Source organism: Primulina tabacum, chromosome 8 (genome assembly GCF_025594145.1).
Source record: "Primulina tabacum isolate GXHZ01 chromosome 8, ASM2559414v2, whole genome shotgun sequence".
In the NCBI taxonomy this organism is placed as follows: Eukaryota; Viridiplantae; Streptophyta; class Magnoliopsida; order Lamiales; family Gesneriaceae; genus Primulina; species Primulina tabacum.
In genome coordinates, this window is record NC_134557.1 from 41245811 (window position 1) to 41268663 (window position 22853).

General features: G+C 37.3%; 1 protein-coding gene and 1 long non-coding RNA gene across 2 annotated transcripts; both read right to left on the reverse strand.

Annotated features, from left to right (window-relative positions):
• Positions 1-1358: 1358 nt before the first annotated feature.
• LOC142554220 (uncharacterized) lies at positions 1359-6897 on the reverse strand. Its single transcript, XM_075664911.1, has 8 exons — positions 6590-6897; positions 6409-6496; positions 5566-5633; positions 4114-4212; positions 3653-3703; positions 3210-3278; positions 2820-2885; positions 1359-2708 (listed from the first exon to the last, which is right to left on the reverse strand). The coding sequence occupies exons 1-8, from the start codon at positions 6809-6811 to the stop codon at positions 1578-1580; spliced, it is 1794 nt and encodes a 597-aa protein (XP_075521026.1). The 5' UTR covers positions 6812-6897; the 3' UTR covers positions 1359-1577.
• A 4056-nt stretch (positions 6898-10953) lies between these two features.
• On the reverse strand, positions 10954-19300 carry LOC142552566 (uncharacterized). The gene is made up of 2 exons (XR_012821842.1): positions 19109-19300; positions 10954-11201 (listed from the first exon to the last, which is right to left on the reverse strand). It is a non-coding gene; the product is annotated as an uncharacterized LOC142552566 (long non-coding RNA).
• Between the last annotated feature and the right edge of the window lie 3553 nt (positions 19301-22853).

A 22853-nucleotide genomic window follows, 5' to 3' on the forward strand; every position in this document is an offset into this window, starting at 1 on the left:
ACACTCAAAATAATGAGTAGTCTTTTATAAAAAAAATCTAATCATTACTGACAATTTGATCAACATCGTTCTACATTCCATTGGCTATGATATCCCTCCATGCATTAGCATTTGCTCGTTGTTGTTTTTGAGTATTAAATAACTTATCAAAGTCGTCACCTTCATAAACTTGTGCTGATGAAGACAATTAAGCTTCATTATCTTGTTCAATTTGAAATTCATCAAATTGACACTTCTTTCAAAGAAAATTGTCTAATATAGCACATGCCAATACAACACCTGTTAGGGGTGAGAAAAAATACCGAATTTTCGATATACCGAGATAACCATAACAAAAAAATATTGAATTTACCGAATTTTAAGTATACCGAAGATTTCGATACGGTACGGTAACGATATCCAATTTGAAAATTTTGGTATATACCGAAATACCGGAAAAATATACAAAAATTTTAAAATATATAATATTTTAAAACAATAAATTATAAATTTTTTTTAAAATGTAAGGTTTTTTTGGTTCGGTATACCGAAAATTTTGGTATAGTATCGGTATGAATTTGCTTATATAATAATTTAATATATAGATTAACTAAAATTAAAGAAAATAATTAAAAATAAAATGTTATATAATAATTAATAAAAAAATTAAATTTTAATTATGTTTTTAAAAAGTACAAATAAAAGGAAAAATAAATAGATGGGAAAAGAATGAAAGTTTGTATTGAATTTGGGAGATTTCTCAATTAAATGTACATCCAAATCTTTAGGTTGAATCAAAGACTTTTGTTGACATTTTATTGTTGTACTTTAGGCTATAATTCTTGTACTTAATAGAATTCCATAGAGTCATTAAAAGTCTATTGACATTTTGAATACCTATAGACTTTTGTAGAGTTTTTAAAAGTCAAATTTGAATACCACATGACTTTTTAAAATTCTACAAATGTTTACATTGAATACCACTAAACTTTTATGGAGTATATAAAAGTCTAGTTTGAATACCTCTAGACTTTTAAACTCCATAAAAGTCATTAAAAGTCTATAACCAATACACCCCCAAGTTACTTGATCAATGATTTCAAGTGTATTATGAGTGTATTGAACAGACTCCAATAGTCCGAGGATTTGGCATCTATTTTTATCAATGGATTTGTTATTTGTGGGAAAGATTTGAAATCCTGATCCATCACCTACAAATTCTCCTTCATTCCAAATGGAGGCTTATAATATTGGCGTTAAAGCAAAGTAAAAGGATCTAAATTAGATTGCATGAATACGAAGAAACCAATTTCTTAAGCACAATTTTTGCTCAATTGTAACTTTCTTGGCACAAGGTCAGTACAAGTAACAAAAGTTAATGAAGAACAAAATAGCCAGCCCTCAACACTGACATTCAATTCCTTATTGGACAAGTAGTTTCATCCTTATACAATCAAGGAGTCGTAATACAAATAGCAAAAGCACAAATATAAATAAATTTGACACATTAAGTTGATTCCTTCGGAGCTGGCTCAAGACAAAAAATGAATACCTTCCAAAGTTACGGTAGCTGTAAGTTAAAATGCTAAGCATAAAAATCATCGTCCCTGAATTTCTGCCAGGCTTTCGTCCTTGTTCGGAATCAAAGTTGAGCTACTATCTGTACTGAATCTTCCCCATCTCCCTTCTGGAGCAGGAGGGTTTCTGCAAGGAGATACAACTTTTGTGCTTCGACTTCTTGCAGAATCAGAAGGATTTCTTTTACTATATCTGTTAGTTTCTTCTGGTGTGCTTTCTGGCATGGTATCTACTGGCTGTGAACAAAAAATACCGAAACTTTTTGTTGATGAACTGGGAATGCTTGAACGAGACAAATCTTGCCTGGAAAATTCATTAGCAGGAACCTCAACTTGCACCGGTGTTCTGAATTTTGGTGATAAATCTGTATAAACTTGTGGCTGTTTTCCTTGTTGTGGAACCTTAAAGGCTCCATTCATTGGGTTCTGTGCAGCGGTGTCATAAGAACTGAATGGAGAATACCGAACGCCTGAACGAGAAGAAGGTTGCTTAGATGTTTCAGAATGGACCTCAAGTCGCTGAGGTTTTCTCATTTGAGGTGACATGTTCATGCTGAATTGAGGCTTTCCTTGAGTTGGAATCCGAGGAACAATACTAGGGGAGCTCCTTGTATCACTGTCACTTGTAGATATTCCAGAGCTTGAATCTCTCGAGTATCTATTAGCTATGCCTTGCTTTGGAACCTCCGTGGACATATAAGAGGCTGCATGGGATCGTGCAGACTCCAGTACAGGTCTAGAGCTAGTATCTGAAGAAGAGGGTGATGTTGCAATTCCTGATTGTTCGTTTCTGGGCAGATCATGCGCTTCATCCTCAATTTCAAAAACTGCGTCGAAATCTTCAGCACCATGAAAAACAGCCCATTCAGATTCGTTGGCCTTAGCATCTTCATCCAACAATTCTTCAGAATCTGGTACCTCCCCAATTTCCAAGCCAGTTTCCACTATATCCCCATTTTCTTCCAAAGGAGATCTTGCAGTCGGCGCAGACCCACTATCCATTAATGAAGAGTTTCTTGTTGATTCAGAAGCTTTGGTAGCTTTCTTTCCAGAGCTTTTTTTAGAAGGACCAAACTTGACGTGCCTCACAACCACAAATGCCTGCTTCTTTTCAACTTTTGGTTCACTTTCCTCAACGGCAACATCTTTTATCTGTGCAAAATAACAACTATGACATCATCAAGTGATCGGTAAGGAAACACAATGTGAAATAATAAGAACCTTGCATGTAGAACCATGAGAAGATTGGACGTGAAACTTTACCAAAGCAGAAAAACGAGATAGCAATGTTTCCAAGTCAACATCCCCGGTAGGCTCAATTGCAGTGCACTATCAAAGTACCAGAGAAATAAAGAAATTAATTCAATCTATCTGCTTTCAATTTTTATCATGCAATTCTAAAACCCAGAGTTCATAATTTGCTTTCAAGAACCATGTGATATTCTCTCTTCAAGTATTTGCCCTTGCTAAGAAAAATGATAGAACAATATGTTAACACGACTCAAAATTTTCATCAATCAAAAAAACTTTAATAAAACAAGATTTTAACTTAAATGGTTTTGTACAAGAAGTTTTAATTAATGGTCCTTATCAAATAATTTTAGTATACTCAAATTAAATATCCACCAGGAGAAAAGAGAAGAAAGTGAACACCTTGACTCGATGACCGCTTTCCATAAGTCTCTTGACCATATCTGCTTTCATCTGAAGGTCTTTTTGTTTCTTGAACCAGCAAAGCAATCGGCCCAAAAAGGTGAACATGGTATTAAACGATGAGCTGAGTTACCAACATGTTATGGTTTATCATAAGCATCCCTGTCTTTCATCAAGCCCTTTTCACACTAAATGTCATAGCCTCCCCATGAAAGGGGAAATGCATACGATGTTCTTTTGCAAACTTAGTCTGTCGTGAAATATAATTCTATGTTCTTTTGCAACAGAATAAATAGCAATCACGATGATTAACCGAGGACTAAACAAAGACATCATCATACATATACACACGATCATTAAAAGAACTCACGTGCAACTCTCAAAACCATGCTGGAGATGTTCAAATTGGAAAGTTAGAAAGAGAAAAAATCTAAAAAACTTACAATTTTAGCAGCAAATCGAACTTCTTTAAATGCTCCACTCTTAAGCTCAGACTGCAAAATGCAGAAATAATCGAGAAAGAAGTTGGATTCATAAATTCCTAAAAATGACATAATCTACTCAAATATCCACAAAATAATTTTGGAATGACTTCAACCATGGACTAGGACTTTGTCACACCATGTCGTGAGATAAACATGAAATGTGGTCGATGAGAGAGAAATTAAGTTCTACAACATTGATACAGGAAAACCTCGGCACAAAAAAAGAGAATTCTGAAGAAGCCCAATAACATAAGTTGCACAAATAGAGCAAAGCCTAGGGTTAAATTGAAACACTCAAGAAAACTTTCTAAATCTTTTAACGATGTTTTAGATAATTCAGTCCCTCGTGCTATTATTGTCTAATTCAAGAATATACATTAATAAAGAGATACTAGGTAAAAAAGATGTCTCTTCCTTACCTTGCTCTTGGCACGTTCTTTGTCCTTCATTTGTCGAAGGTACTTTTCTTTTTTAAAGTCCAAAATTTTGCAAACAGGTGGTTTTGCAAATCTATCAACCTGCATCATGTAAAGCAATAATCTAATTCAGTTCCACAAACAGTATAGAATAACAAATATAAGAGTAGAGAAATTGCATTAATCTGAGGTGTGAGACTTGTAACTAAACTAGGAGGATTGAGGCCATTTTTTTATTAATTGTTTTTCTTCAGTTAAAAACCACCTTCCGCCAACCGTGTCACGGTTAGAAAGCAGTTTCTTTAAAAAATTAAATTTTAATATTAAAATTATTTCTTGATTAAAAATCATCCCTATTTCCTTTCTATGAATACCTTGTACCTCCAATTAACATTTATGAATTTGTTTCTCTGTTGTATTATTTGTTATACTACTATTTTTTTAAATTCTATCAAGTATAAAAAGTACTACGACAAATAAATACAAACTTCTATTATTATTTATGACGATTTCAAAATATATTACTTTGTTTAGATTCTCATGTGCAGTATTTAATACAAATACTACTATATATTTTCTCTTATATTGTTCCAAAATTGCACACTACCACCACCACTAATCCTTTTCCCCAAATCACTTCAACATTCTTAAATATATACACTAGTAGTAATTATAACAAAAACCATACAAGTAGATTTTAACATTAGTAAGATAATTATAAGAAAAAAGTAGTACAAGTAATACTATAAAAATACTAATGCCACTAGTCTCCTACCGATTTCAACAATCATTAGTACAACAATTAAAAATATGTCAGTAACTGAATGTAAATATTAGTTGCAAAAAAATAAATAAATGGAATTATGTGCGATAAATATATTAATGTCAGTAGCAGTAAATAAATATATGTAAAATGGAATAATAGAGAAATATAAAGTGCAAAAATAAAGAAATTTGACCGACAATATTTATTTATATTATTATTTTTGTTGTTGTTTGAGAACACGGTTGAAACATACTGCTGGGAGAGGGAATGATGAATGTCAAATGAACATGTTTTCTCATCATGTGCCCTAGAAGATCCTTATTATGCTCTTTCTCACCTCCGACCTACAGAAAGTTCAGGTCCAAACAACCACCCAAAAGGCGAGAGGGGGAGAGAGAAACCATCAACAAATGTTCTTAGCAAAATCTGCCGATAGGATTCCCAGCTTCCTATTGATCTCAACTAATACAAGCTTCTTTCCTTTTTATGTCACCTCTCATCCGTTTTCCTGTCTAATTTGCAGAATTCTATTCTTAGTTTCGAACTGTTAATATTAAAATAGGCTGACATGTTCACCTTCATATGGAAGAATGTGCTGGAAAAATATTATTTCAAAAAATTATGAAAACATCTTATCTTGATCCTATTTTTATTAGAAAGGTCCATTCTTAAGAAAATAAAAGCATTACCTCAACTAAATCCAGCTTAAGGTTTTTAGCTAGTCCAAGTGCATCGAACCTTGAAATTACTTTGTGATCTGTAAACACACATAAAAGTAAACGTTTACAATTCAAATCCCATTCTACAATGTACTTAATGATACTCATCCAAGTGTTTTTAGGTATTCTCATTGGTGTGACATATTTACTTCTTAACCACACCATAATAGAACCCTCTCCACAAGAACTCCTTTAAATTCAATAATGCACCTCGTTCAAGTTTAGTTTATATTTAATAGAACCCTCTCCACAAGAACTCCTTTAAATTCAATAATGCACCTCATTCGAGTTTAGTTTATATTTTAAGTTTGACTAAGGAAAAGTCATATTCAAAGTTCCAGCGATATATGCCCCATCATCAGGCCCTCATTTTATAACACCAAGAGTTCAGACAAGTTCGAGTTTTGCATGCCCATGGCAAAACACAACCTAAAGAGTTCAACTTCATAATCTAATGAAAGAGTGTTTTCAAGCTTACTCTGTAAAATATTCTATTCTTGCAAATAACAGTGCAAAAAATAAAAATCTAGGTGATGAAGATGTATGGGCTCTTATATTATCAAGTGATGCCGCGACAACAAATATCAGAGCAAGAATAAAGAAACAAGGTAAAAGCTCCATAGTCCATACCATAGTCAATACCCCAGACTAAGTGACATAAAGAACAAAAAACCTATGTCTCTGGTCCAACCGTCCTAGATTACACAACCCCATACCCCAAGTCCTTCAATACAATACTTCCAAATATCAACGCACTCAAATGCAGTATTAACTCCACAACACAATTACTCTAACTAGTAAAAGTAAAATCACCTTCACCAGAAACAAGCCTAATAAACTGACTTGTGATTTGCTCATTCAACCTAGGCCCGCTTGTGACATCTTCCTTCTTCTGATTAGCCTGTAAATACATAACAAGGAAACAAAAATACAAGCATTTATGTGTGATCTTTCAGAAACATGGCCATAAATAATGAGCGAGGGGAAAGATTACCTGAGGAGGCGCTGCAAAGAATCTAACGCTATAGAGAAGCTCCAATTGGCTATTCCGGAAGATGAAATCAAGGTTATTCAACTCCGGAATTAACGTTCTCGAAGAAATGCATCGATTGACGATGTTAGATGGAACTTTATTCAAAGTATAGCATCTCTTTAATTCTTTCGAGAAAATGTGAAGTTTAGGTTTTGATTGCCTCGCCGTTGTCCAAAACGCCATGCTCAGCCGCGACAATGAATTAAACCGATAACAACGTAAGAAGAGAACCTTAATTTTGGAGTTGTGAGACGGTGACTGCGAAGTTGGAACCAATTGATTGTTATTGGTATGGCTTATATTTGAAAGCCCAATATTCCCAACACCAAAGCCCAGTATTGATGCGTTTTTTATACTTGGAGTAACAAAAGTAATAATTCTAATATGCTTTAGAAATAGATTTAAAATAATTCAATTATTGAGGACTTGAAATACCTTGGTTTGTCTAACCAGATCGCTTAAATTGGAAAAATGATGGAATTAAAATACATGCACGAATCTACGCAAACAATTCGAATGGGTTTTGTACGAATGATTTGAAATTCAAATCCCTCAATCTAAACATGGCCTAACATTTTTCTTATAATTTTTTGACAATGGTAAAATAAAGAAAATATACAGCTTGAGAGCCCTATATATAAGAACTATTGTGGAAAGATGTATTAGTTAATTTATTATTTAGCTTAAATGTTAATTTAAGCATATTAAATATATAAAGAAAACATAAATTTGGTTGGGCAAACCTGTTTCTTGGATTGTATAGTTTATAATATTTAGTTCCGCCCTCGAATATTAACCAAATATACTATGAAATCATGTAGTTCATAATAAATTTTTTTTTTTTTTAAAAACATTCTTCTTTTCGAGAAAGTTGTTGATATGTTGTTATCAGATTTTTGCACAGCTAAGATTTGAAAGAACTGGAGTGATCTCAATGTAATTGATTTTCTCATTGATAATTAACGTGAGTTTACAATGCAATATATATAAGGTATAGATGGGATAATGTTCTAGTGATGAGCCTAAACTTATGGAATATATAACACAAATATTTGAAATGTACAGCTAATGTTACAATAGACTAGGAGAGGCTTGTTGAGAGATTTGAGGAGTCGTTGCTTCTGATTCGCTAGCATCCCCCTGCAAGACGGTGCTCCCATTGGAGATACTGATATTGGAGTGTAGGCGTTGAAACATGAAAGATGACAAAGGCTCAGTAGAGCATGAGCTAGCTGATCTTTGGAAAAATGTGAAAGACCGCGAAAGATCCCCGAGTAACGTGATCACAAACAAAATGATAATCGATAGAGATGTGCTTCATTCTTGAGCGAAAGACATGATTAACAGAGAGATATGTGGCACCAATGTTGTCGCAAAAGATCTGCGGTGGTGATGAGCAAGGAACAAGCCTTGAAAGGAGAAAAGAAAGATGAAAACAAGGTTGATCATGATGATAGTCCGATAGACGTATTGAAGTGCCTAGGGTAGCTGCGTGTTTAATGGCTCACGGAGTTATTTAACACGATATTGAAAACGAAGAAAATGCTTTATCAGTGGAAAGTATGTATTCCAATTCCTGTATAAAGAAAAGGTCAAGTACAAAATTGTGCAAGTTATAGGGGCATTAAGATAAAGAGCTATGCCACGAGACTTTGGGAAAGAGTGATAGAAATAAGATTATGGAAGGAGACAAAATGGCCGAAACCCAGTTTGGTTTAAGATTGACAATAGAAGCTATACATCTTCTCGTACAACTAATTAAAAAATATCGAAAAAAGAAGCAAGAATTACACATGGCATTCATCCACCGAGAAAAAGTTCACGACAGAGCACCAAGGGAAATTATGAGGAGAATTCTATAAATGAAAGATGTTAGAATAACGTATATTGAAGTAATTGGATATGTGTGGGGATGAAATGATGAGAAAGTCAAAGAGTTTCCTATAAAGATATTGTTACATCAAATACCAGCTCTAAATCCGTATCTTTTACATTAATCATGAATGAACTCATTGAAATTCGAGAGACACGATACAATTGGCATGGACATGTACTTAGGGGACCAAAAAATGTCCCAGTTAGACGACTTGAGAACATGGAAAATACGCAGATTATGCCGGTAAGAGGGACGGACACCAAAGAAAACTTGATTAGCAGGGAAACAAGATAAAGTTCAATTAAATATAGATGAGGATATGGTAGGGGATTAGCCCAATGACACAGGAGGATTCAAATAGCAGACCACTGGGATAAAATCTTTACTGTTGTTGTATATAAATTAACTATACAATCATTCATGACAACTGTGACATGTGCTTTCTTTGCGAATGTCCTTCCAAAATCCAAATAATGATAATGTGAATATAATGTGGCCAGTTGCACAGGTAAAAAATAATACACATTGACATATAACATCACCAAACAAATAAAAAAATTGCAAAGCTACAAGCTTTATACAAGTATGAGTAAATCAAATATACAGAAATCATGTATCTGACATAACAAAAAAGGATGGATATATAAGATCAAGAACATACTTATTCAATGTGAGCATACCAGACAAGAAAAAGAAGTCAGAAAATGGGAAACGTCTACAAGTCTGACGTGATTGATAAGTAACGAAATCGAATAGCAAAAACTAATCGTCGTCTGTGGGAGAAGGAAGAACAAAAAAAATTCAGGAAAATTTACAATGAATATAAGTTTGAAAAACCCACTAATAAAACAAACAAGCGAAATTTCGTGCATCGTAGAACTTACCTGTAAATAGGGATACAATTCAAGAAGCAAAGGAGGACTGTCTAGGGTTTAACAAAGAACCGTCGAGGGCTTCAGCTGCTGACCAACGTTTGCTTGAACAGAATAGAGTAGAATACAAGTCTGCTTCATCCTTTCATTGGGCCAATTCAAAAAATAAACGATAATGAATTTCTTTTCAATTTAATACCAAATTCAGCTTAAAACTAAATTTATTATCTTTTTAATATATAATATCTATCAATTTTTTTAAAAAGTTCTCTGACAGTTAACATTCAAAAAAATTGAATATGGTTTTCTAAACGAAATATTTCGTTTCAATCTTTTTTCCAATATTGATAAGACACAACAACTCGATATAATCCTACTTTTTTTGTATTTGGATCGAGTTTTTTTATCATTGATTTCAAATATCTTATGAATGTATTGAAAGGACTCCAACAGTAAGAGGATTTGGAATATATTTTTATCAATGTTGAAAATTATACAAATAATTTAAATTAAATTGTGGAAAAGATTTGAAATCCAGATTCATGAAATCCTTTCAAATCTCTTTCCTCCCAAAAGGAGCCTTATAATATTAGTGTTATCGCAAAGTAAAAGGATCTAAATTAGATTGCATGAATAAGTAGAAATTCGTTTCTTAAGCACTATTTTGCTCAATTGTAGCTTTCTTGGCACAAGGTCAGTGTATGCCCCAAAGAAAAAAAATTTAACGAAGAACAAAATAACCATCCCTCAAGACTAACATTCAATTCTCATTGGACTAGTAGTTTCATCCTCATTTAACTAATTGATGTGATCCCGGTGAATCGGGTGAGCTGAGTCGGGGCAATCCACTGGATCTGATAAGAGTTTTGTTTGAAGGGAAAAATGAAAAAGGAAATATATCATGTGGTGAGAATATATCAATGATATGGATGCAACTATATCCTGCACACAAAAAGATGAACTCGTGAATGGGCGTCGGATGGGTGTCCGACGTGGCCACTCCGATGCTTAAGTCAACAAATGAAGATGAATAAAACTATGTAGCACTGAGAGAATGCTGCATAAAATGCAGGCAGCATATGTATGTGTGAATGAATTCAATACAAAGCAAACCTGCTATTTATAGGAAGAAAATCCATAATTAACTTGTTTTCAGTGTCCACTTGCTAACTAGGGCAAGATGGCTGCTCATACCCTATTGTCTGATAACTTTTCTGAACGACATAACCCTGTGATTCTGAGGGTAATGATTGTCAAGTATAATGTATCACATACTGGTGCATTCGAGTGATGTGCTACTTTCGAGGCAGCCTAGGTAGAAAACCATCACCCAGGAGTTTTTCTGAAGGCCTGGGCATCTTGTATCCTGGGGTGATGATGTCTCGAGCACTCTCCTGCCCGGCTTCTTACAATTTCTGTAATGTCCCGAAAATTTGAAGGTCCACGTGAACCACATCCATGCAAATTACCAAATTCTTTATCTATTTTATTAAAGTGTTTTAATGCATTAAATGTGTAACGTCTACTAGTTTAAAAAGTACGGAAATATTTTTTTTATAAAGCTCACATTTTTCAAATATCATTTAAAATAATCGTATTTATTTGACTATAAAAATAGCGCAGTTTAAAATAACCAAACTCATCCATAATCATACAAAAACATAAACTAATAAAAATCTTAAAATCATCAACGTATGAAAATATTCATCTTCTCTTAATCTCATAAATCGTAATGCGGAAAACATGTGGTCTTCGGGTCATGTCACCCCACCAGGTCTGCCTACTCAGAGTTCGGCACCTCCAGTCTCCTCATCATGAAGCTCACCTACATCACACACGCCTAGTGAGTCTAAAGACTCGGCACACATGTACCATGAATAACAAGTACATATACAGGCACACAACAATGAAAAATATCATACTCAACATATATTTCATGAACTTAAAAAGCTTAATGCCAACATACCTTTCATGAACTTAAAAGCATAATGTAAACGTGTTGTGTAAAATCATATCGTCTCAAAGCATGTCATCTCATGTCATCATATACATAAACGTGTCGTGTAAAATCATGTCGTATTAAAGCATGTCATCTCATATCATCATATACGTAAACGTGTCATGTAAAATCATATCGTTTTAAAGCATGTCATCTCATGTCGTTATATACGTATACATTTTCTTTTTAATTGAATTCAGTTCATTAGCTGTGACTTTCGTATAATCATGTCAGTCGATGGATCCATCTACGTGTAACCACGGTACCGGGCGGCGAGGACATCAGTGACACTCTCACCCGTCAACTGAGCCCTGGCCTATCATATCATGTCAATGGAAATACGATCGTCGGGCTCCCTCTGGGGCCTTTTCCCTCACGATATCTCCAATCATATCATCATGTCATCGTGTCATCGTGTTAGTCACAACTAAATCACTTCCTTCAAAACGTGTCATCATATTGATCACTTGATAAAATCAGGCATATACATAATTTTTTTCCTTTAAACCAAGCATGCATCGTATTTATCATAATTGCGTAAAAATCGTAAATATGATACATAAACATTTAAAATATGATAAAATATGCTCAAGGCGCTGCCAGGACCAAAATATCCCTCGGGTGCAAAATGACCATTTTGCCCTTGGTAACCCAAAATTATCGTTTTTCCCATAGACGTAAAATTTCACTTCTTTGACATTTTCTTAATTCCATTGACTCTAACACGTCCCAAATAATTATTTAAGCCTACAAGAACTTTCTTATATTTTTATTTAGCTTAAATCTATGACTTTTAAATTAATCTATAAATATAACATATTAATGCGTTTTAATCCCGAATTAAACCAAACATTAGCATAAAATTCCCAATTTAAAAACTTAGACTTCTAATAATTATTTGAGCTTAATATAATTTTCCATAATTTTATTAAGCTTAAATCTAGGCGTTTCAATTAATTCTTTAATTTACGTTTCGTACGACGACTAAATCCCGGATAAATCCAAAACTCTTTATTTTGATCCGAAACTTAACAAACTCCTTAAAACATCCCAAAAAATAATTATAATCATTCCTAGACGTAAACTCGAGCTCATTTCATAACTTAATCGAATTGTTTTAAAACTTGGACCGGTGTCCCGGTTTTAACCCGAATCGACTCGAAACTTAACCGAATTTTTCCCGTCATATCTTAAAAACATCTAAAAGGTCCTAAAAACCTCAAAACCAGACCTTTAGACACTCGAATAATAGGCCAGCAAGCTGCTGGAATTTCCAGCATGGGCTAACCCGAAAGCCTTAGTCACCATCTTTCCTTAATTCGACTCTCATGCTTAAACCGACTCGAACCGGACCCGAACCAGGCCCTAGACCCAACCCTTAGGCATAAATAAAGACCATGATACACCCTTTCAAACTCAAAACTAATGCCTGAGCCCCAAAGCATGCAAGAGCTGTGACTAGCCTAACCCGTCTCCCGTTGGTGCAGCTGGTTGCTTCCTGGTCTAGCCACCTTCCCTAGCCAACCCAGCCCTGAACCAACACCACCAAGCCCTCCCTAGGACCCTAAGGAACGAACCAAGACACTGCCCCACGCAATGGCCCCGTCCAGCAACCGCCTTAAAACCCACAGCCGTGACTTGCTCTACACGAACCCAAAGTGCACAGCCGCAGCTTTCTTTGTTCAGTCTCTTAGCTGCCGCTCCAGGCCATGAACCACCATAAAGAGAGTCATCCTAGGACCCTTAAACACTAAAAACAGCAGCCCCTTGCACCACAGAAAACAAAATGTGAGATGTATGCAACAACATACGGTTTTCGTGTCAAACCAAGAGCATAAAAGCTTTGCCATGCCAATACCGAAAAATGCATAAACATAACACACATGACAGCACATATATGACGTGAATGATGCAGAAATAATGATACAATGCATGCCTGAATGATGCAAATGCGGTAGGAAATCGAGCCGAAAGCCGGAGGAATTTCTTTATTCCAAGACAAGCAAGATCCGAGACCTTAGCTGGGGGATTAAATGCTGAAACAAGAGGGAAAGGTGGTAATGAAAGGGAGTGTCGGTTGATGGTAGAATAATTGGTGTAGGGTAGGTTTAGGTTTAATTTAATTGTAGTTTAGGTTAATTAAAATGTGCACTAATGAGCCTCAATTAAAATAAAAAGGGTTTTAAGCCCAATAAACTTAAAATTAGTCTCATTAAATCCAAACATATTCCCGACAAATATTTTTTTCCAGAAAGATTTTTAAAATATTAGCCGAACCCTCAAAAATTCCCCTGATTCGATAAAATTTACGTACCGTTAAAAAAATTAAAATCCTGCGGGTAAAAATACCCAATAAATCTCAATTCTTGAAAAAAATACCTTTAAAACATCTTATATTAATTAATAAAAATTAATCGTGTAATAAAAATAATTTTTTTGAAAATTCTCCGGTCCGGTCCCCGTTCCTCGTTCGAGTGTGAAATGCATCTAGAAGCCCTAATGCATGAACTTTTAAAATCTTATGAAATAATTACTACTATGTATTAATTATGCATAAAATGCATAAAAATAATTAAACATATAATTTAAAATAAAATCCTAGATTGCATGCATTCAGGTTACGTGAATTAAATTTTTGTACCTTACAATTCTCCCCTTCTTAAATAAAATTTCGTCCTCGAAATTAAAACGTATCGAATAACTCCGGGTAGCGACTCTTCATCTCAGTCTCGGTCTCCCAAGTAGCCTCCTCCTCCAATGATTCAGCCACTTGACCTTGACCATCTGGATCACTTTGTTCCGGAGTCTCTTCTCCTGTCTGTCCAAAATCTGAGTTGGTTTCTCCTCGAATGTTAAGTGCGGTGTCAACTGAAGTGGCTCATAGCTAAGCACATACGAAGGATTTGACACGTACTTACGCTGCATGGAGACGTGAAACACGTTATGAACTTCCGCCAGATTCGGCAAGAAAGCAACTCTGTACGCAAGTGTCCCCACTCTCTCTAGGATCTCGAATGGTCCGATGAATCTAGGGTTGAGCTTGCCCTTCTTCCCGAACCTCATCACACCCTTCATCGGTGTTACCTTCAGGAACACATGATCCCCTACTGCGAACTCAAGATCTCGCCGTCTCTCATCAGCATAGCTCTTCTGACGACTTTGTGCTGTCTTAATCCTGTCCCTAATCCTGGCCATTAAATCCGCTGTCTGTCTGACAATATCCGGACCCAACTCTGCTCTCTCTCCTACCTCGTCCCAATAAACTGGCGACCTACACTTTCTCCCGTAAAGTGCCTCGTACGGAGCCATACCTATCGATGCCTGATAACTGTTGTTGTATGTGAACTCCACAAGAGGTAACTTCAGCTCCCAACTGTCTTGGAAGTCGATCATGCAAGCTCGGAGTAGATCCTCCAGAATCTGAATTACCCTCTCTGACTAATCTTGTGTCTAAGGGTGGAAGACAGTACTGAACAATAGCTTCGTTCCCAACGCCTGGTGAAGACTCTTCTAGAATGCAGAAGTGAATCTCGGATCCCTGTCTGACACTATAGACACTGGAATCCCATGCAGTCTGACTATCTCTCTGATGTACAGCTCTGCGTAATGAGTCATGGTGAATGTCTTCCTGATCGGTAAGAAATGTGCCGACTTAGTGAGCCTATCAACAATCACCCAGATGGTGTTAAATCCTCCAGTAGTCTTCGGAAGCCCTGTCACGAAGTCCATAGTAATATTCTCCCATTTCCACTCAGGAATAGGGAGTGGTCTCAGCTTTCCTGCAGGTCTCTGATGCTCTGTCTTAACCTGCTAACAAGTCAAACACTCGGAGACGAAACGCAGAATATCCTGCTTCATACCCGGCCACCAATATAGAGTCTGAAGATCTTTATACATTTTTGTACACCCTGGATGGATGGAATACGGTGTGTTGTGGGCCTCGCTCAAGATATCCTCTCGAAGGGAATCACTGTCTGGAACCCATAGACGGTCTCTATATCTGACTATGCCGTCCTCAACTGTATACAGTCTCTGTCCATTAGCCTCATCTCTCTGTCTCCACTTCTGTAACTGCTCGCCAATAGACTGTCATATCCGAATTCTGTCTCTCAGAGTCAGCTGTACTGTCAGAGTAGCAAGATTCGGGGCCTCTCCCTTGGCATAAACTGCAAGCTCAAATCTCTGAATCTCAGCCTGTAGCGGTCTCTGTACTAACAAATGGGTAATCACAGCGTGTTTCCTGCTCAGAGCGTCTGCAACCACATTACCCTTACCTGGATGGTAGCTAATGTCACAATCAAAATCCTTCACCAGCTCAAGCCATCTCCTTTGTCGCATATTCAGCTCCTTCTGTGTGAAGAAGTACTTCAGACTCTTATGATTTGTAAAAATCCTGCACTTTTCTCCACACAGATAGTGTCTCCAGATTTTCAGGGCGAATACTACTGCTGCTAGCTCGAGGTCATGAGTCGGGTAGTTATGCTCATGAACCTTCAGCTGTCTGGAAGCGTAGGCTATCACTCTGTCTTGCTGCATTAGAACTGCGCCCAAACCAAGTTTAGATGCATCTGTATATACCATAAACTCTCCATGCCCTGATGGCATAGCTAGAACTGGCGCTGTGGTCAAGGCATGCTTCAGTCTGTCAAAACCCTCCTGACACTCGGATCCCTAGATAAATTTGGCATTCTTCTTTGTCAGGGCGGTCAAAGGTAATGAAATCGAAGAGAAGCCCTGGATGAACTTCCTGTAATAACCTGCCAATCCCAAGAAACTGCGGATCTCTGTCACGCTCTTCAGAACTGGCCAATATCTGACTGCCTCTAATTTGCTGGGGTCGACCTCTATGCCATCCTGAGATACAATGTGGCCCAAAAATGACATCATGTCAAGCCAGAACTCACACTTGCTGAACTTGGCATAAAGTCGTCTATCCTGTAGAGTATGCAATACTGTCCTCAGATGATGACTGTGCTCCTCCCTGCTCTTCGAATAGATCAGTATATCGTCAATGAAGACTATGACGAATTGATCCAAGAATGGCTGGAACACGTGATTCATGAGATCCATGAAGATCGCTGGTGCATTCGTCAAACCGAAGGGCATCACCAAAAACTCATAGTGCCCATAACGCGTCCGAAAAGCTGTCTTATGCACATCTGACTCTCTTACCTTCAGCTGATGGTATCCGGATCGAAGGTCTATCTTGGAGAACATTGAGGCTCCCTGAAGCTGATCAAATAAGTCCTCAATCCTCGGCAGCAGATATCTATTCTTAACTGTGACTCTATTCAGCTCTCGGTAGTCAATACACAGACGCATGCTGCCATCCTTTTTCTTAACAAATAGCACTGGAGCACCCCAAGGAGAAAAACTAGGGCGAATGAAACCCTTATCCAGAAGATCCTGAATCTGTTACTTGAGCTCTTTCATCTCTGCAGGCGCTAATCGGTAGGGTGTTTTAGATATCGGCACTGTCCCTGGCATAAGTTCAATAGAGAAATCCACCTCTCTATCTGGTGGGATACTTGAAATATCGTCAGGAAACACACTAGAGAACTCCCTGACAACATCCACATCCTCCAGCCTCTGACTGACTGGCTCTGTCACTGATACAATGTTGGCTAAGAATGCCTGACAGCCTCTCTTTATAAGCTTCCTCGCACACAAGCAGGAAATGACGTGCGGCATCTGCTGATGTCTAGCTGCCTCAAAAACAAACGGCTTCCCACTGGGTGATCTGATAGAAACTTACCTCTGTCGAAAATCTATGACTGCACCGTGAAAAGATAGCCAGTCCATACCCAATATGATGTCGAACTCCGGTAGTGGTAGCACTATCAAATTTGCGTGCACCGCATACTTCTGTAACCGAAGCTCCAGTCTCTTCACTAACTGGGAGGTGAACATCTGATCCCCGGATGGGATTGATACTATGAATCCTAAATTCATCGCTACTGGCATGATTCCTAGTCGTTTTACAAAAGATTCGGATATAACGAATGCGTAGCCACCGAATCTAGCAATGCATGCGTGGCTACACCTGCAATATATATCTTCCCTGCGACAAAACATACCATCAAATCTAATAGAGTTGAACTTAAGGAACTTCTTATCGACAATTAACCCCAAAATCGTCGAACAATCACTGAATTAACCCCAGCATCCATTCTCAAAAGTTCAAAATTCAACCTCAAAAAATCAAAAATTTCAAATTAACCCCTTAAAGTTTCAAAAATTGCACCCATATCCTTCAAATTCTCGAAAATGGCAACACGACCCTGACCTTATTTTTGAATTTAACCCCAAAACTTCACAAAATTTAGAAAATTTTACCAATAAGTCCTCTAAATTACAGAAGTTTCGAACATAGCCTCTATTAGGTAGAACATGCATCCTAATTCTTTCTATGTTATCAATCCCAATAAGTAAATCATCAAGCAAGCATTAAATCCAAGCAATCATGCGAAAATTTAAAATCTTAAACAATATGGTTACCGGTAATCAGTGTCGAGTCTGGCGCTGCCTCGGCCTCCTCGACATGCATCACATAAGCCCGTCCAGTAGTGGGGCCCTTGTTCCTAGGGCAATCTGCTGCTTTATGGCCCTCCTGTCTGCACACGAAGCATTTGAAGGTTCCCCACATGCACTTACCAAAATGAAACTTACCGCACTGCGGGCAAGGATTCCCGTCATCTGGCTTAGGCGCTCCTGGCGCCTGAGGAGGTCTCTGATGCTGCTGCTGTTGTGGCCTCCTAATCTGCCTTTGGGGCTTCTGTTGCCCCTGCTATCTCGGTTGCCCAATAAACGGTTTCTTCTGTGGCTGGAAACTTGACAGAGGCTGGTGCCGCTTCCGCTGCAGCTCAAAATCTATGTCTCAGAGATCCTGCTCTGCCTGGAAGGCACAAGAAGTGGCCTCATCGTAACTCGTAGGCCTCATCAGCATCACATCCCGGCAAAGGTTAGGTCTCAGTCCATCCATGAAATGCCGCAGCTTCTGTCCGGCATCCCTGGCAATAAGTGGCACGAAGTGACATCCCCGATCAAACTTGCGGATAAATTCCGCCATAGATGAGTCCCCCTGGCGGAAACTCATAAACTCTCTCGTCAGGCAGCCCCTGACATCGGCTGGAAAGTACTTCCAGTAAAATAGTTCCTTGAATATGTCCCAAGTAAGGGTAGCCACGTCCACAGCATGAGCGGCTCCCTCCCACCACAGAGACGCATCGTCTCTCAACATATAGATGGCGCACCTAACCCGGTCGTCATCCCCCATCTGCAGATACTCAAAATGTAACTCCAGAGATCGGATCCATCCCTCTGCTACGAAGGGATCAGTAGTACCCCCAAACTCCTTCGGGTTGAGCCTACGGAACTGCTCAAAAATATCAGTCTGTTGGCGAGGCGCCTGTTGGGCCTGCTCCATGAGCCTCGCTATCCCCTCAAGTACTCGGGTAGCGGGGTCCCCTGGTGGTGATGGTGGTGGTCCTCTGCCTGCTCCAGGAATCTCATCATGCCTATCATTATTGGGATCACGTCTGTGAGGCATATCTGAATACAGTCCAATTTATAAACGTAACCCATCATGCAATTAAGCTAGTTTTTTTAAATAATAAACCTTAAATCGTAAAAGCAGTTAAACATGTGCAATAAATCATCGTAAAGCGTGAACTATACAAACATGCAAGTGATAACATTAAATCATTTTAAACATCTAAAACATAAAATCTTACAGACTTGAGGCTTGAAGACTGAGCGGCAGAAGCTGGCGGTGGCACAACCCTATACAGGACCCTTGCTCTGATACCAACTGTAACGTCTACTAGTTTAAAAAGTACGAAAATATTTTTTTTTATAAAGCTCACATTTTCCAAATATCATTTAAAATAATCGTATTTATTTGACTATGAACATAGCGCAGTTTAAAATAAATAAACTCATCCATAATCATACAAAAACATAAATTAATAAAAATTTTAAAATCATCAACATATGAAAATATTCATCTCCTCATAATCTCATAAATCGTAATGCGGAAAACATGTGGTCCTCGGGTCGTGTCACCCCACCAGGTCTGCCTACTCAGAGTTCGGCACCTCCAGTCTCCTCATCATGAAGCTCACCTGCATCACACACGCTTAGTGAGTCTAAAGACTCAGCACACCTGTACCAGGAATAACAAGTACATATACAGGCACACAACAGAGAAAAATATCATACTCAACATATCTTTCATGAACTTAAAAAGCTTAATGCCAACATACCTTTCATGAACTTAAAAGCATAATGTAAACGTGTTGTGTAAAATCATATCGTCTCAAAGCATGTCATCTCATGTCATCATATATATAAATGTCTCGTGTAAAATCATATTGTATTAAAGCATGTCATCTCATGTCATCATATACGTAAACGTGTCATGTAAAATCATATCGTATTAAAGCATGTCGTCTCATGTCGTCATATACGTATACATTTTCTTTTTAATTGAATTCAGTTCATTAGCTGTGACTTTCGTATCATCATGTCAGTCGATGGATCCATCTATGTGTAACCACGGTACCGGGTGGCGGGGACATCAACGACACTCTCACCCGTCAACTGAGCACTGGCCTATCATATCATCATATCATGTCAATGGAAATACGATCGTCGGGCTCCCTCTGGGGCCTTCTCTCGTAAACGGGCTCCCTGTTGAGCCTTTTTCCTCACGATATCTCCAATCATATCATCATGTCATCGTGTTAGTTCATAACTAAATCACTTCCTTCAAAACGTGTCTTCATATTCATCACTTGATAAAATCATGCATATACATAATTTTTTTCCTTTAAACCAAGCATGCACCGTATTTATCATAATTGCGTAAAAATCGTAAACATGATGCATAAACATTTAAAACATGATAAAATATGCTCAGGGCGCTGCCAGGACAAAAATCTCCCCCAGGGTCATTTTGCACCTGGAAACCAAAATTATCGTTTTTCCCCCAGACGTAAAATTTCACTTCTTCAACATTTTCTTAATTCCATTGACTCTAACACGTCCCAAATAATTATTTAAGCTACAAAAACTTTCCCAATTTTTATTTGGCTTAAATCTATGACTTTTAAATTAATCTATAAATATAAACTATTAATGCGTTTTAATCCCGAATTAAACCAAACCTTAGCATAAAATTCCCAATTTAAAAACTTAGACTTCTAATAATTATTTGAGCTTAAATATAATTTTCCATAATTTTATTAAGCTTAAATCTAGGCATTTCAATTAATTCTTTAATTTACGTTTCGTGCGGCGACTAAATCCCGGATAAATCCAAAACTCTTTATTTTGATCCGAAACTTAACAAACTCCTTAAAACATCCCAAAAATTATTTATAATCATTCCTAGACGTAAACTCGAACTCATTTCATAACTTAACCGAATTGTTTCAAAACTTGGACTGGTGTCCCGATTTTAACTCGAATCGACTCGAAACTTAACTGAATTTTTCCCAACTTTTTGTCATATCTTAAAAACATCTAAAAGGTCCTAAAAACCTCAAAACCAGACCTTTAGACACTAGAATAATAGGACAGCAAGCTGCTGGAATTTCCAGCATGTGCTAACCCGAAAGCCTTAGTCACCATCTTTCCTTAATTCGACTCTCATGCTTAAACCGACTCGAACCGGACCCAAACCAGGCCCTAGACCCAACCCTTAGGCATAAATTAAGACCATGATACACCCCTTTCAAACTCAGAACTAATTCCTGAGCCCCAAAGCAAGCAAGAGCCGTGACTAGCCTAACCCGTCTCCCATTGGTGCGGCTGGTTGCTTCTTGGTCTAGCCACCTTCCCTAGCCAACCCAGCCCTAAACCAACACCACCAGGCCCTCCCTAGGACCCTAAGGAACGACCCAAGACACTGCCCCATGCCCTGGCCCCGTCCAGCAACCGCCTTAAAACCCACAACCGTGACTTGCTCTACACGAACCCAAAGTGCACAGCCGCAACTTTCTTTGTTCAGTCTCTTAGCTGCCGCTCCAGGCCATGAACCACCATAAAGAAACTCATCCTAGGACCCTTAAACACTAAAAACAGCAGCCCCTTGCACCACAGAAAACAAAACGTGAGATGTATGCAACAACATATGGTTTTCGTGTCAAACCAAGAGCATAAAAGCTTTGCCATGCCAATACCGAAAAATCCATAAACATAACACACATGACAGCACATATATGATGTGAATGATGCAGAAATAATGATACAATGCATGCCTGAATGATGAAAATGCGGGAGGAAATCGAGCCGAAAGCCGGAGGAATTTCTTTATTCCAAGACAAGCAAGATCCGAGACCTTAGCTGGGGGATTAAATGCCGAAACAAGAGGGCAAGGTGGTAATGAAAGGGAGTGTCGGTTGATGGTAGAATAATTGGTGTAGGGTAGGTTTAGGTTTAATTTAATTGTAGTTTAGGTTAATTAAAATGTGCACTAATGAGCCTCAATTAAAATAAAAAGGGTTTTAAGCCCAATAAACTTAAAATTAGACCCATTAAATCCAAACACAGTTCCGACAAATATTTCGTTTTGAAAAGATTTTTAAAATACTAGCCGAACCCTAAAAAATTCCCCCGTTTCGATAAAATTTACATACCGTTAAAAAAATTAAAATCATGCGGGTAAAAATACCCAATAATTCTCAATTCTTGAAAAAAATACCTTTAAAACATCTTATATTAATTAATAAAAATTAATCGTGTAATAAAAATAATTTTCTAGAAAATTCTCCGGTCCGGTCCCCGTTCCTCGTTCGAGTGTGAAATGCATTTAGAAGCCCTAATGCATGAACTTTTAAAATCTTATGAAATAATTACTACTATGTATTAATTATGCATAAAATGCATAAAAATAATTAAACATATAATTTAAAATAAAATCTTAGATTGCATGCATTCAGGTTACGTGAATTAAATTTCTGGACCTTACAAAATGCATGTTTATTGCATGAATATGTGTTTTAATTTATGGTTGTTTAAAGCTTCATGCATAAGGGTTTTTAGTTTTCGTGCTCGAACGAGTAACGTAGATCGGGGATAATTAAGGAAAAATATTTTTATTAAATAATTATTTTTAATTATTTAATATATGGTGTAATTAAGTGTGATTTTTGAAAATGCGCATTGGGTACTTTTAATCGTCGGGTCATATTTTTAATCGGTACGCAAAATTTAGCAAGTCCGAGGACTTTTTGAGGGTTCGAGCAATATTTTCAAAAACGTACCTAAATGAAATATTTTTCGGGAGTGTTTTCAGATTAATGAGATTATTTTATTGCTTAATGGGCTTAAAATCTTTTTTACCCCTTTATTTTTTATTATAAGCCCATTACTGCATAATTATATCACCTAATCACCATTACCCAACCCTAACCCTACTTCATATCACACGGCCACCCCTCCCACTATCTCCAGCAGCTTTTCTTCAAGTTACAC